The sequence below is a fragment of the Bos indicus x Bos taurus genome, chromosome 16 (genome assembly GCF_003369695.1).
Source record: "Bos indicus x Bos taurus breed Angus x Brahman F1 hybrid chromosome 16, Bos_hybrid_MaternalHap_v2.0, whole genome shotgun sequence".
Lineage (NCBI taxonomy): Eukaryota > Metazoa > Chordata > Mammalia > Artiodactyla > Bovidae > Bos > Bos indicus x Bos taurus.
The window spans coordinates 40,765,852-40,782,546 of NC_040091.1; the positions used below are offsets into that span (position 1 = coordinate 40,765,852).

Consider the following 16,695-nt stretch of genomic DNA (forward strand, 5'->3'; position numbering starts at 1 on the left):
ATCTCAAGGGAATGAGTTATCATGAAGGGGGAAGTGGGAAAAAAAACAAACCTCTAGTCACTTCATCACCAAAATAATGCAAACACGCTTTGTTTGGAGGAATCCAGCTGTCAGCACCTGAGCCCACTCTCAGCATGGACCCTAGCTAGCATCACTGAAAGTGGGATGACTGGGTGTTGTAGACCTCCTGGTATAACGCAACAGGAAGCACTCAGCACCACCTATGAAGTGTCGGACCTGGATCTGATCAAGTCTTTAGAGCTAACTTCCATTTCTAAAATTAGAGGATGAGAGGAGTCAAATGTACCATAAAGAAACAGACAAATCCAGAATGTGGAACACTCTAGGAGACACTAACTCGGCTTCTATAGACAACTGCATGGGAGGAAGAAGCATGGAAGGTACCATTCACTGAATGATCATTTCTGTCACGAACGTGAGGAGGGCCATACCTAGGTCATCCCATTGAACTTCCACAATCCAATGACACAGGCACCATTAAACAACCTCTGTTTACTGATGAAAAACTTGAGGGAGAAAGAGGTTAAATGGTTTGTCCACAGCCAAACATCTGTGTGGTCACAACAAAAATGCCAGCTTCCAAATCCAGGCAGTCTGACATTTAAGACACCTGTACTCTTGCTCTCACTAAAAGCCAATAACGTTCTGAGTGAGAGGGAGATGATAATAAAAGGCACATTTAAAAATAGCTACTCTGTACTAGTTACTAGTTACATAGTAACATGGTTACTATGTGCTAGACACATTGCCAGGTGCTTCAAGCAATTTCCTCATTTAGTTACCATAATCAGACAATGGAAGATAAGGAAACAGAGGCGTAAAGAAGCTAAATAATTCCACTGAATTTTACAGCCCAAAGGAAAGACAAGAAGTCACTGAAACCATTTATTTCCCCTGCCTCCAGATGGGATTAATGCTAAAACCTTTTCTGAGATATTGACGTCTACCCTTTAGGAATAGACATCCAAAAGACCACGTATCTCCTCTGTGTGGTATCGATTTTCTGGCATAAATACACAGTGAGAGCATCTAAGTAAACAAGCCCACCTTCATACTCAGAACAAGAACCTAAGGGAACTGATACCTTGAGATCCAGTTTGGTGTTAACTGGCTCCTGAAGTTCAGACTCTGCTAACGCACTTGATTCTGACTTTACGTTTTGTAGGACGTCCTCAGGCGGCACCTTCATCGCATGGTTGTCTGCAGTGGAGCCAATTCCAAAAAAATCTAGGATCACGACCCAGGTCTGCAGTGTGATCAGCACATCCAAGCAGTTAAAATCAACATCAATGCTCCGGTTAACTCGATTGTAACTGGAAGAGAATTCTGGATGCTTCTTATCCACCAGGAATACATTGATATGGACCAAGGAATCATCAAATTTACTCTTTCCCGCAAGTATCTTGGGCTCATCTACCGTTGGAGAAGGAGGTGGGGTCAAGGGATAGTCCTTGTCTTGGACTTCCTTTTGCTTCTTCCGGGAGGCCGAGGTGGGTCTCTGATACAGCTGAAATACATTGGGAGCTTCCTCCATATGAGAAGGGAGAGACCGAGGCATGTCTGGATACTCCACGTTGGACACAGAAGGGCAGGACTGAGAGAGATACTCTTTTTGTGCTAAACTAGATGGCTTTGGGGCTCCCCGAGACACCATCAGGTTCTTATATTTGGAATCTGGATTTTTCTCCAGTAAGTCCTCCATCAGCAGAGAGCGCAGGGCAATCTGAATGGACAGAGTCTGGGGGTGGTCTTTACTGAATTCCACCTCAAAATCCTGAAATTTTAAGCTCACAAGACCCTGGGCCCCCAAGGTCAGATCTCCACTTAGCTGAACTTGAAGCTCTGATATACAAAAGTTGGCTTGAATCTGGGTAAAGGATTTGACTTCCTTCACAGACAAGGACTTTTGAGAAGAGTTAGAAAGACTGGAGTGGCTGAACAATCCATTCTCCTTCCTTTCAGCGGAAGGTTCTCCACAGGTACTGAGGGGAGGCAGAGGAGAATTAGGGCAGGGTGAGGAGGCTGCACTGACTGGAAACTTATTCAGATCTTCACTATACACCAGATTGTCCAGCGTTTGTAAAACCTGCTCATATACATGCTTTGCTAACACCACCTGCATTCGAAGAGAAAAATTCAGTTATTCCACTGCTACTGTCAAATGCATTCATATGCACTGCCCACAAATTTTGTATGACTTTACCCAAGTGGTTTTTTTAAAATATAATTTATAAGATATATTTTATTTCAATTTATTTATTTTTAATTGGAGAATAACTGCTTTACAATATCGCCTTGGTTTCTGCTATATATCAACTCTCCAAGATGTTTTAAATTAGTTGACAGCAAGGATCCCCTCTTTCTTTCTTTTTCGTCCTTACACTCTGCCTCTCTCTGACCTGTATCCATTGACAAGGCCGTCCCCAAGTACCTCACGGAATAATCTTCACACAATAAATGTTCAATAAGTGCTGGTAAATGTAGGCCTGAATCTGCACAATCATTCTTTCTAACCCCACAAAACTACAGAAATTGAAGGAAAAGTTTAAAAGAGAAAAACCTTAAAAGCCAAAAAGAAAAAGATTCAGGGAAAGTTCTCTCAACCAGAGACCCATATCCAGAAAGTACTGATGTCAAAAGCTACACATGTTCTGTTAACAGCACCCCTGGGTTACTGCAGAGCAGCTGCCAAACTAATGACCAGTCACTGCTCTAGATCCTGTGCACTGTCCTAAGGTCCTGCCTATCCTTGCTGTTTTATAATGTTATGCTTTTTGCTCTCTGGCCTGTGAAAGCAGGAAAAATGACACTTTTGAAGGAAAAAGGATGAAAGATGTATACATACATACCACACACACACCCTGGACCATTTCATTTCAATGAGGGCAAGACTAATTCTCCCTTGAAAGGATCTGTCAACAGCTCAGATAATCAGATTGTTTTATAGGTGGGCCACATATGCCAAAAGTGTGACAAGAATTATAACACTCTGGGAAAGAGGGATCCTGACTTTTTAAGCAATAATTTTCTTCATTTCTTAATGGCAACAGAATTAACGATTTGCCCTCTTCCACTCTATAATTCACCCCTCCACATGAAGAAGCTAACAAAGACTGATTCAGTGATAGAAGGACATGATAAAAGGATACCATGCTTATTAGAACAAGTTATTGACAATAATGTGCATCAACAATATCTCTTTGAATTTATATTTTCCTTCCAACATTTTATATATACAAAATATAACAAGACATAAACATAACACATGTATATAACAAATATAAAATCATTACATGACTTCAACTGTCCTGACATAAAAATCAATAGCGTGCTTACTTGAACCGGATTAACAAATTTTCCTTCAATCTTCATGATGCTAGAAGCTCCCAGGTCATCTGGACTAAGTGAGAAAGTCAGTTCAGATTCTCTCTCTATAGGGATCTTCTCCAGTTTAAACTGAATGGTCGTGTTGTTGAGGATGTGAAAAGCTGGCGTAAGAGAGAAGAAATGACCGACTAGAAACACTCAGACTGATTGCGTCACTGCTGACCAAGTGAGGGTATATAACAAGCCCAGGAGTTGCTCTTTGACCACGAAGGCAGGTTAGCCTGGCGCCGAGGGTCTGCGATTGAGTACAAACCCTGGCAACTATTCCAAGACCAAAACTCACAGCAAGCAAGGGTATAAGATAAATTTACACATAAAGAGCATGTTACAGCTATTTTCATAACAGGCTCCATTTGATGGTTTCAAAATACGGTGCAGTGAACATTAACCCAGGCAAGGGTCCTCAGTAAGCTTCTCTTAACCTCCCAAGCTGGCATTTTCCAAACAAAATTGCTCATCCATGCCCAGCTTTAGATTGATCCCTCTTATTGGGCCTAACTCAGAATCAAGGACAACAGAGAACTCTAAGTGAACAACTTTTAACCCAAGCAGAGAAAGCAATCTTTCGGTAACTATGTAAAAAGGAATCAGTGTGTTAACATCTGAGAACCACAGGAGTTCTCAAAGGCATTAATATCTTCACCAATCAATATAGCTTAGCTGATTTCTATAGATGCCAAGACTAACAGATTGAACTGCTTGGTTTTAGGAGATCAGATTGAGAATACATAAAACACAAGCACTTTATTCCTAGAACCCTGCACCAAACCATTACAGAAGATGGCAGGATAGCCAACAGAGACCATAACATCCACAGACTAAATTGCACATTCTATTTCTGTCAATCCCTCCAGCTATCTTAGACTACAATATTTAACTAGGAAAGATCTACAGCTTAGGAATGAAAAAGTCAGATGCATCTGACTAAATTACATAATACTCTAACAGAATCCACCCACTGAATCCCAGTGAATGAACACTCACCCAAGGGGGCCACTTAAAAAATCCTTATTTTGCCAAAAATGGCATTCAGTGGGAAAAGGTGCAAACATTCAAACGTAATATGAAAGCATTCTCTTAAAATTCTATTTTAACTTCTTAAATATTCACTCAGGGTAATTCTAAAAGAAAGGTTTTTGTTGTTAGTTTAAGCCAGGTACTACCTTCATAGCTGGGTCTGGAATCTAAACAAAATGAGAAAAAAGATACCCATGCCTCACCTTGACCTCTATGCAAAGATTCAAAGAAATCATGTCGGGTGAAGTGAGCTTCTTCCTGACTATTGGCATTGGCAGACCCAGACAGAGGGCAGAACGCCCGGCTCATTTCCGGCCCGGGGCCCTCTCTGCCTGTCAACTGGGTGCAGTTCAAAGAATATAATTTAATGTCTTTGATTTCTACTTGCAGACGGTCACTTCTGGATTCATCATCTCCTGCCACAAAATTCTGGATGAAGATCTGTCCCAAGTGTCCTACCAACAACTCGGGACTCCCAGGCTTCCGAGGGATGGAAACCACTGGCGATTCAATGTTTATGTTCAAGATGAGCTTTACGGTGTCAGAATGAGACGCACCTAGGCCAAACCCATATGGTTCATTTTCTTCTAAGAAAAAGGAGTCCCGGGCCTTCCTGGGAGTTTCAAAGAGTGATACCATCTCACTGTACTCAGCTGTCTTAGTGGCTAGGACTGTGGTGACTTTGGTGGCTGCGCTTTTCAGCATACTTCGAAAATTTTCTTCCAGCTCATCCATGGACAACGTCAGCTCCTTCAAGAATTTAGCAGAGTGGTTGTAATGCAAGGAGGCCATCTTGAGGTTGAGAAAACATTCCTGTTTAGATTTCTCAACAAAGGTGAAACTCAGAGCATCAGTGAGGGCTGCGTCTTCCATTCTGACAAATACAGATTCATAGAAGCCAATATCACTGATGATATTTTCATAGCCTACGGAATTTCCAATGCTGACAACATATTGGTTCTTAACATTCTCTTGTGTCAAATCCATAAGCTGCAAACAGCCGAGAGAACCATTCATGTCAAATGTGTTGCCCATGGAGACATTAACTTTGGTGCCACCTATACTCGCTGTTGCAATCTTTCTGCCATACTTCTCTCCATTTGCCATTCCCACCGTCCGAAGGAGCAGCAGGTTAAGTCTGTGGATTTCCACCGCAACCTCCGTGTTTTGTTCATATGTAGATTGGTAAGTTCCCTGTTCCCTAAAGCTTCTTTCAAAATCAGTCATTAAAGGTTGAGGACTCAACTCATCTTTTTCCTTGGGAAAAGATTTTTGAAGAAAACCAATCAGCTCCACAATTGTCTCTGGATTTAGGATGATATCCAAATTATTCACCTGCAATGAAATCACCTGAAGGGTGCTGTCCAAATTCATGGACGGGCACTCTGAACTCACAAACTGATATTCCAGTTTTATGAGGGACTCTTGTTCTTTGGTGAGAACTCTGTCCAGAGAAATACTAGTGGCTGACTGGTTGTTCCGTGTGGCAGCACTCGTGAAGTGGGCCACGTTGGACCCAGAGATGGGAGATTGGGCCCTGCTGTCCCGGAGGCTTCCTGTCGGGATATCAAAGCTCAAGTTCTTGTGGGAGGCCATCAAAAGGTCAAAATCAGCGCCATACGTCTGCATGGTGTCCACCAGGAGCAAACCATGAACGGTGAGGGAGACCTCAGCATCATAAGGCCTCTTCACAAAGTGAGCATTGGTGCCAAACACCTTGAGCACAGAGATGTACCGGCCGTTGCTCTCAACACCAAGCTGCATGCAATTCACCTTAAACTCCGCCAGGAGGAGCTGTGACTCCACCAAGACCTCCCGAGTATGCTGCTCCAACATCACAATGCTCTGGGTCAAGTTCATCACGGAGTCTTGCAAACTTCCCCGCTGTCCCCCTTGGGGAAAAATCTTCTCCTTCATCTGAGAGTCAAAAGTCTTCATTTCTGGGGTGGTCAGGAGAGCAAAACAATTCTTCAGAGCAGATATTTTATCTTCATTGATGTGGATCTTCAGGTCTGGTAGGTTGCCTGAGAGGACGGCTCCAGGGTACTTGGGATCTGATGTATAAATCAATCGACGTTCTAACTGGAGGTGAACGTTGAATTTCTCGACCACGTGGGTCGGTCCCACGTCAATATCCTGGACATGCTTCCAGTTGTCCTTCACGCGTCCAACCATGATCTGCAGGTCGAGAAAGGACAGCGAGTACCTCTCGTACATCTTCGTGCTCATGAGATGTGCTTGAAGCTGCTCTTCACTGAACTTGACTCCAGAAAATGGAGGTGTTTTCTCCCCATTACTGCTGCTAGTCTCAGGAGGTGGGGTATTGGGAGGTGTGGCAAGAGGGGTTTTATATTCATCATCACTGAACTGATTCTCTTCCAATGCTGACCCGTCCCCACTCTTCCTCTTGGAGTCATCTGCAGATGAAAACAGAAGATTTAAAGTACATGTCGGCTCTTGCCTTCCTCCCCCATTTAATGTGATAATTAAGAAAAGTAGAGAAGAGTCGGAAACAACTTAAGAGGCTGAACGACAACACGAAAAGAATCAAGAGCCCTGATTTAAAAAATAAACGGATGAAAACTCTTAGCATAGTATTCTGTATTTCCCATGTATTCAGAGTGAACTTATCTACTGATTTGGAAATCAAAACACAAAGAGTAAAAGTTCATGGAACATGAGAAAAGATGGAGACCTGCTAACACAGGAACACATGTCAGGGTGCAGAAACGAACAATGCCCTCTGGACACTGTCCCCCCGCCCCCCAACATCTGAGCTGCACTGCATGAGCTGCCATCACCAACCCTCCTTATTTGTTTACTTTTTCCTGTATTCATCTATGTGTTTGTTTTGTCCCCCCAACTAGAAGTTTCCAAAAGAACAGAGGTTTCCTCTGCCTCCTCAACACAATACCTGAGTTTTAGATCAGCACTTGGCGAGCAGTAATTGCTTAATATGTCAAGTTTCCAGCCCCAAATTCACTCAACCCCTCTCTTCGGCACCTGAGCAGTGTCGTGACAACTACAAAAACATGTCCCTGGGTTTGGTCACCTGTGTCTCTGTCCCATGTTAGTGTTTTATAAATCCAAGTAGGTACTTTCTGCAGTTGTGTGATCCTTTTCTTCGGATGTAATTCCCTTTACACATCCCCTTAGGGCCAAGCTCATACCAGCCAAAGAGTAGAAACAACCAAATGTCCACCAACTGATGAGTGGATAAATATTATAAAATGTAGTATATCAATACAAGGGAACATCATTTAGCCGCAAACAGAAATGAAGTATTGATAACATGCTACAGGGCTTCCCTGGTGGCTCAGATGATAAAGAATCTACCTACAATGCAGGAGACCAGGGCTCAGTCCCTTGGGTTGGGAAGATCCCTTGGAGAACAGAATGGCTATCCATTCCAGTATTCTTGCCTGGAGAATTCCAAAGACAGAGGAGCCTGGCGGGCTACAGTCCAAGGGGTCAAAAAGAGTCAGACACAACTAAGTGACTAACACTTTCACTTTCCCTTCTTTCACAAAATGGATAAACCTTGAAAACACTAAGTGAAAGAAGTCATACATAAAAGGTCTCATATTACATGATTCTATTTACATGAACTGTTCAGAACAGGCAAATAAACAGAGATAGAAAGATCAGTGGTTAGCAAAGGCTAGGAGAGGTGGTAATAGAGAATATGGGTCTAGAATGTCTTCTTGGGACAAAGAAAATGTTCTAGAATTAGATAACAGTGAGAGCTGTACCATTTTATGAATATACCAAAAACAACTGAATTGTACATTTTCAAATGGATCTCAATGAAACTACTATATAAAAAAGTAACAAGTTAACTTTGGAGCCTAGAAACGTTAAATAAACCTCTATTTAAGCTTTACTTGGTTCAATGAGAGAGAGAGATCAATCTGCCAAGATATGCCTTTATTACTTCACATTCACACTGTACCTTGGGTGTTGGTCAACAGCATTCTTCCTAGATCCACAACAACCAACACGGGATTCTTGAACTTAAAGTCATCAGGAAATATCACTTGAGGGGCAGAAATGTCCAGTCTCACAGTCCACCGTTTACTCTCCTCCTATAAAAATAGAATCAACCACAATTAAATAGCCTTGAACTACAACAGCTAAGAGTGGGCACTTTTATCAGCTGGAGCTCAAACCTCCCTGAAGGTCACACTAGGATCACAGGATGACCTAATGGTCTATGCTATTAAAGCAAAACATTTAAAATAAAAGTGGATCCAAATGCTTAAGGATATGAGACATTACCACAGGAAAACGGCTGAAGTGGGCAAGAAAAATGTGCAAATTACTGGTTTGGGCGTTGCTTGCTATTTGATTCTGATGATCGATGGTTTAAGAAAGGTCTTATTTCTAAAGACTTAATACTTTAAAAGTATTGTAGAAATTATGGAATTCAAATAAATGAGAAATCTAAATATTTTTATTTATTCATGGACATTGCTAAGCACGAACTTTCAGGCCAAAATATCTTACTGAAAAACATACGCTTTGACATTTTAAATATAAAAAAGGGACAATTCATTAATTTGTTAATGGCTCTTCCCATGAATTTGTTATATAAATTAGCTAATTTATATAAATGCTATCAAAGAGGATTATATACAGTAAAAAATTAACAATTTATATATTGTTTCAATTTATTTAAATTGGAGGACAATTACAATACTGTGATGGTTTTTGCCATACATCAATGTGAATCAGCCATAAGTATATATGTGTCCCCTCCATCATGAACTCCCCTCCCACTGCCCTCCTTACCCCATCCCTCCAGGTTGTCAGAGAGCAACAGCTTTGGGTGCCCTGAGTCATACATCAAACTTACACTGGTTATCTATTTTACATATGGTAATGTGTATGTTTCAATACTATTCTCTCAAATCATCCTACCTCACCGTCTCCAACTGAGTCCAAGAGTCTGTTCTTTATGTCTGTGTCTCTTTTGCTGCCCTGCATGTAGAACTGTCTGTACCATCTTTCCAGATGCCATCAGTTCCGTTCAGTTCAGTCCCTCAGTTGTGTCCAACTTTTGCCACCCCATGAATCGCAGCATGCCAGGCCTCCCTGTCCATCACCAACTCCCAGAGTTTACCCAAACTCATGTCCATTGAGTTGGTGATGCCATCCAGCCATCTCATCCTCTGTCGTCCCCTTCCCCTCCTGCCCCCAGTCTCTCCCAGCATCAGTCTTTTCCAATGAGTCAACTCTTCGCATGAGGTGGCCAAAGTATTGGAGTTTCAGCTTCAGCATCAGTCCTTCCAATGAACACCCAAGGACTGATCTCCTTTAGGATGGATTGGTTGGATCTCCTTGCAGTCCAAGGGACTCTCAAGAGTCTTCTCCAACACCACAGTTTAAAAGCATCAATTCTTCGGCGCTCAGCTTTCTTCACAGTCCAACTCTCACATCCATACATGACCACTGGAAAAACCATAGCCTTGACTAGACGGACCTTTGTTGGCAAAGTAATGTCTCTGCTTTTGAATATGCTATCTAGGTTGGTCATAACTTTCCTTCCAAGGAGGAAGCATCTTTTAATTTCATGGCTGCAGTCACCATCTGCAGTGATTTTGGAGCCCAGAAAAATAAAGTCTGACACTGTTTGCACATCTATTTCCCATGAAGTGATGAGACCAGATGCCATGATCTTCGTTTTCTGAATGTTGAGCTTTAAGCCAACTTTTCCACTCTCCTCTTTCACTTTCATCAAGAAGCTTTTGAGTTCCTCTTCACTTTCGGCCATAAGGGTGGTGTCATCTGCATATCTGAGGTTATTGAGATTTCTTCTGGCAATCTTGATTCTACCTTGTGTTTCTTCCAGACCAGCGTTTCTCATGATGTACTCTGCAGAGAAGTTAAATAAGCAGGGTGACAATACACAACCTTGACATACTGCTTTTCCTATTTGGAACCAGTCTATTGTTCCATGTCCAGTTCTAACTGTTGCTTCCTGACCTGCATATAGGTTTCTCAAGAGGCAGGTTAGGTGGTCTGGTATTCCCATCTCTTTCAGAATTTTCCACAGTTTATTGTGATCCACACAGTCAAAGGCCTTGGCATAGTCAATAAAGCAGAAATAGATGTTTTTCTGGAACTCTCTTGCTTTCTTGATGATCCAGCGGATGTTGGCAATTGATCTCTGGTTCCTTTGCCTTTATATGCCTTAATATACGGTATTTATCTTTCTCTTTCTGACTTACTTCACTCTGTATAATAGGCTCTAGGTTCATCTACCTCATTCGAACTGACTACTCAAATGCATTTCTTTCCATAGCTGAGTAATATTCCATTGTGTGTATGTACCACAACTTATTTATCCATTTATCTGTCAATGGACATCTAGGTTGCTTCCATATCCTAGTATTGTAAATATATAATTTATACATTTTATATATACTATATAAATGTAATTTATATAACTACATGTAGTAATAGTAACATTTGGTAAATTATATGTAGTAGTAAAAGATAATTTATATAAATGCCATGAAAGAGAAACCTCTTGGTCTAAGATAATCAGAAGTACTAAATGCTGTTATTTGTATTGAAACACATGCAAGAACAAAAAACAAAACAAATTCTGCATCCCATACTACAAACCCCTAAGTGTTGCCCCTGAACATTTCTGCCATCCCTTACACTCCCAGCTGGCTCTGCACCAACTACAAGCTACCCTCTGAGTGGTACACCTACTGCTGCATCTGAGCAGCACATCCCCAGGACAGGGTCAGAAACTCAGTTTAGCTGGACTGTTGAGATGTTTCTTGGCTCTTCCTGTGCACAAGCGTCCTCATGTCAGCTGGGCATTCGGCATCACAAAATGATCATCACTCCCAGGAATCAAAATGGAGGTATCGGGCTTCCCTGGTGAACCGGTGGTTAAGAATCCTCCTTGCAATTCAAGGGACACTGGTTCAATTCCTGGTCCGGGAAGATCCCACATGCAGCGGAGCAACTAAGCCCACGAGCCACAGCTCCTGAGCCCACACACCTAGAACCCATGCTCCACAACAAGAGAAACCACTGCACTGAGAAGCCCGTGCACCACAACAAAGAGTAGACCCTGCTCGCCTCAACCGGAAAAACCCACATGCAGCAACAAAGACCCACCACAGCCAAAAAAATAAACAAACAAATCTTTAAAACAAAAAGTTACTGGGGCATCATTCCAATAGTTTTTCTTCTGATAACAGTAAGTAAAAGGGGGTGTTCTTAATTGAAATATTTACAAAATGTCGGGTCTAGAAAATGGAACAAAGACAAGTCTTGAGAATGTTCTAAGACAGAAACAAGGAAGAAATAATAGATGATCTAGTCTCAGTCATTTGTTTTTATTTATTACACCCTGACTGTAAAAGACATGGGATTTTACTTTTTGCTAGCTGATAAGTATTTCATAGATTCCGTTTACTTATTAGTGTAATTGATACAAGCATGACTCTCTACTATAGATAAAGAACTTCCCAAAAAGAATGCCTTCCTCTTCCCACCCCCACCCCCAAAAGGAGCATTCGTTATGTCCACTTACAATGAAATCACCCACTAGCAATCGGTCAAGAGTCTGTCGGATTTCTGCCTTGGTCTGCATCTTCAGTCTGTTGTACTGTCTTCGCGCAGCTTCAGCCACTCTCAACTCAAGTTCAGATTGATAACCAAAACCTGCCAGATTGGAAATATCCAAGAGTCAGAATGTTCTTATGGTTGGGTGAAAGAAAGCGCTGCAACATCTACTCTCACCAGGAATTTCCACCAAAGCTAAAAAACAGTCTGTACAACAGGAGTTCCTTACTCCAGCCTGAGCTGGGGTCACAGGAAAGTGGCAAAGACAGTGAGGGACAGCCATGCAGAGAAAGGCAGTACATAAGAGGTGGGTATCTAAGCTATCAGAATTTTTAGAATCATTTTCTGAAAGATTCTAAAGTATTATATTTCAAAATCCTTAAAAGCATGATTATTACTGAAAGGGAAACTGGAATTTAGGAGGATTTGCCTTCTACATTCCATCAGTGTCAGAGCAATGAAGCTAAGACATTTATGGTCACCGTCTACATGAAAGGGGTTTCCCAGAGGGCTCAGTAGTAAAGAACCCACCTGCCTATGAAGGAGACATGGGTTCAATCCCAGGGTGGAGGAGATCCCCTAGAGGAAGAAATGGCAACCCACTCCAGTATCCTTGCTTGGAAAATTCCACAGACAGAGGAGCCTGGTGGGCTGCAGTCTGTGGGGTCGCAAAGAGCAACTAAGCATGCACACACATTCATGTACATGCTGCTGCTGCTGCTGCTAAGTCACTTCAGTCGTGTCCAACTCTGTGTGATCCCACAGACGGCAGCCACCAGGCTCCCCCGTCCCTGGGATCCTCCAAGCAAGAACACTGGAGTGGGTTGCCATTTCCTTCTCCAATGCATGAAAGTGAAAAGTGAAAGGGAAGTCGCTTAGTCGTGTCCGACTCTTAGCGACCCCATGGACTGCAGCCTACCAGGCTCCTCCAACCATGGGATTTTCCAGGCATGAAAAGACTCAAAAACTGGATCAAAAACTAAAACAACCCTTATGAAAGAGGATTGACGGATATATTTAGGAAAGCACTATTGTTTTATCGATTTCTCTATCAACAGAATTGCTTTTTTTGCATATACTGTCTCAAATCTTTTTGGGAGACAAAGGCAGACATATGTATACCAGTGCACAGAAGAGTCCAATGACAACCTCTGCAGTATATATCGCTGCACCAAACAAGTAAAACAGACCACTCTCATCTAGCAGAAAATTCTTGAACATTCCTCCTAAATTCTCTGGCCTAAAATATCCTGGGTAGCCAAGGAAACCACTGTCGTAATAGTTGGAAAGTATTTTAAATGCATGCTAAATGAAGGCAAAGAAAGAAAAAATATTAAGTCATTGATTCCCCTTGGAAGAGCAACTTTCCAAGGATATTCACTTTGATTCAGTATCGAAGGACAACCCTTCCACTTACTGTCAGGCCTTTTCTAGCACTACCAGGTCACCGGAATGTATAATAACCCTTGTCCCAGAAGCGACAACAAAGAGGTCATTAGAAAATAACATAATCAAACAAAAAAGTTAACCTGAGGTATGAACCTTTCCCTTGTAGAAAAAGTCTGCCACTTTTTTAATAGCCTGGGGATTATATATGATGTTCAAGGGCCTCGTGCTGACATTCAGCCGCCTCTCAAAATGGCTGTGCACTGGATTTCTCTCGTACAGCATCTCAAAAACCGGGTCATCTGGGTCTGCAGCTAGAGGAAAAGAACCAGAGGGGAAAAAAAATAAATAGAACACAGCAAAACAATCACCTTATTCTTTATAACTGGCAAAGAATTCTGGGGGAAAAAAAGACATTTCCTCAATTATTTTCCAATTAAGTCTCATTTTCAAAAACTTTATAAAATAGAGAGCCCAATAAGGACTGCCTCTAGGTATCAACAGGACTCCTCAAGACCAAGTTGCTGTATCACTCCCATCATGGAACCCCAGACCTGGAGGCCCTGTGAGTTGCTCCAGTCACTCACGAGTCAAGGGAGAGCACAGGGGCGTCTCCAGGTCAGATAAGGATCCACACAGCAAACCCATGGGCACAAACAGGACTCACTCCCTCTTTGACCTCTGACCAAGACTACTGATCTGTAATCATTGCATTTTTAAGGTTGAATTTAAGAACACATGACAGTTTACCAGGATAATGATGGCTTCTGTCTGCAGACGTTGTTTGGAGTCCAAAAGACTGGGAGACTCTGCCAACTTCCTTTTGCTGATGAACACACACAAAACACATAAAGGTCAGGGTGAGAGGGGCCAATTCACCGTGCACACATTCTCTCTCATCTTACCCTTTGGCGTCACTCTCACTTAGCACAGTCGAATCAAAACTCACGTGACATCAGGGGATGCAGACCTGGAGGCCGAGCCCTCCAGTCTGTGCCTTCCCCAGCCTGTACAGGCAGCTGCTGCTCTGCACTCGGCACTACATGAACTACTGCTCAACGAGACTGGACGTGCACAGCTTTTCACACTTTCATTCTGCCCTCCCACCCTATCACCAACCCCCTAAGCCAAAAAGTTATGGGAAGCATAATAAGGAGCTAAAGATTCAACTCTTCTGATCATATCCTTGCCAACTCAGTAAGATCAAAGATCTTCTCGTCTAAGAATATTATATATAAAAAAGTACACATATAGAGAAAACTTGAAGTGGTTCTTCTGTAACTCTAGAGAGATGAGAAGTCCTATCAGTGACTAAGGATCAGAATGCATGAAAATCACTGTCAAGATACAGAGGAAATTCAAACACTGAACCTGAAATGCAGGAAATAGTCGTGCTGATAGCATTTTCTTCCAAATCCAGGCAACTATTCTAAGGTGGCTACAACACCAGGTGGGGGGAAGCCACTGCCATAAATCCCACCAACACATGGTAACAATATCAAAAAACTTATCTAACTCTAGTTATAGTCTGATCAGTGTATCTCTCTCAAAATGATCAAATATCGGAACAAATCAAGTTAATATTACTAATTGCTTGCCTAAAACTGATGGCAATTCACCAACACCCTGAATGAATCATACAGCTATACGTACTGGATTAGGGAAGACCAGAAGAGGAAACATGGTTCCTTCCGTAGCCAGGTCTCGAAGAAAGAGTCCACCCAACCGGACTAAGAGCAAGGAGGAGTTTCTTCGAGGAAGGGATTCTGCTAGAAGTTTTACACCTACAGAAGATAAATGTTAAGAGCTGATACTATGCCACCATAGCCTTAAGTATTTTCAAAGTATTAGATACTTTATAAAAATATTATAAAATCTAATATAAAAATATTAGATTTTAGAGTGAACTATCAGATATCATGAACTATTTCTCCTTCGAACTGGAACAAAATAACCCTATCTACATATCTATATGTCTACTTCCGTTCAGTTCAGTCGCTCAGTCATGTCTGACTCTTTGCAACCCCATGGACTGCAGCATGTCAGGCTTTCCTGTCCACTGATGTAAATTTGTGAGGAATATCAGAAGCTTTCTAACACAATGAATTTTAAACAGAGCACTTCACAATTCAGTTCAAGCAATCTGCTAGTTCACACTAAGTTTATGACTTCTCAGCTCTCAAGATTACAAAGTCAAAGCCAGTCAAAAACTGGCTTTTTTTTTTTGGTCACTTGCCTTTAAACTACCGCCAGACCTCAGATAAGTGGCTGTTTTATGAACTACAATAAATCTATTTGTGAGAAGACATAACTAACATCTGGGCATTTATTTATATACCTTCAATTCAAATTCACAAAAAGAAGTCAAAAATTTTTCATTATTTGCAGATTCCATATTTGCAAATTCACCTACTCACTAAAATTTACTGTAACCCCAAAAATAATACATTCACAGTGCTCTGCAGACATGTGCAGAGCATTCAAGTCACCTGAAGTGCGTATTTCTAGTTGAAGTTGAACAAGGCAACAATCTGCCTTCTTGTTTCAGCTCATAGCAGTGCCCTTATCATGATCTAATTAGTGCCAGCTTTTGGCATTTTTGTGCTGTTTTTTGGGGATTTCGCTGTTTAAAAGGGCCCCCAAGCACAGTGCAGGAGCGCTGTGTTTTACAGAGGAAATACATGTAGTAGATAACCTTCACTCAGACATCAGTTACAGTTTCAGTGTCGCTGGCCATGAGATCCATTAATGAATTAACAACATGTATTAAATAAGGTGTCATTAAACACACAGACACAGAGAACAATGTATTTATCTACTGATGAATGTGATCACCAAATGCTTACAGACACCTAACCTTGTGTTTCCACTAGGGGCCATGACTCAGTACTCATGGCAACTTTCTACAACAGAACTACCACAAATACCAAGACTCAAGTGGACACTGGTGTCTAGGGAGATAGAGAGCATCAGGAAGCATTTTGGGGGCAGCACCTGAAAACTCAAGCTGCATGAAAGCACTCTGGTTCATCTGGGGAGCCCCCTGCTCCTGGTGCAGCAGAGTCACAGTCCCTCGCTGCAGCTGCAAGTTCAGTTTCGCAAAGACATGGTCTCGCTTTGTGTATGTGTTCATACAAGAGGCGTCCGCAGTAGGGTCAAAAAACTCCTCGGAGCCTGAACATGAGGAAGAAGAGGCTTTAAGAAAACACGTGGGAAAGTTTAAAAAGCACTGATGGCAGTCTCAATGATATGATATAACTATTATCTGCCCTTTAGGAAAGAACTCCAAAGTCA

At 41.9% G+C, this 16,695-nt stretch overlaps 1 protein-coding gene across 7 annotated transcripts in view; it reads right to left on the reverse strand.

The window, feature by feature from the left end:
* Positions 1–16,695, reverse strand: part of VPS13D (vacuolar protein sorting 13 homolog D) — a 273,484-nt gene that overhangs the window by 226,752 nt on the left and 30,037 nt on the right. For 6 of the 7 annotated variants that reach the window (XM_027564854.1, XM_027564853.1, XM_027564852.1 and 3 more), the window contains exons 13-21: positions 16,396–16,575; positions 15,055–15,185; positions 14,152–14,227; positions 13,545–13,715; positions 11,984–12,114; positions 8,378–8,510; positions 4,629–6,842; positions 3,358–3,509; positions 1,106–2,137 (exon numbers count right to left, since the gene is read on the reverse strand). In XM_027564854.1, the coding sequence (XP_027420655.1) occupies positions 1,106–2,137; positions 3,358–3,509; positions 4,629–6,842; positions 8,378–8,510; positions 11,984–12,114; positions 13,545–13,715; positions 14,152–14,227; positions 15,055–15,185; positions 16,396–16,575 (4,220 nt within the window). Of the gene's footprint in view, positions 1–1,105; positions 2,138–3,357; positions 3,510–4,628; positions 6,843–8,377; positions 8,511–11,983; positions 12,115–13,544; positions 13,716–14,151; positions 14,228–15,054; positions 15,186–16,395; positions 16,576–16,695 lie in introns of those variants that run through there. The other variant, XM_027564858.1, reaches the window with a different exon arrangement.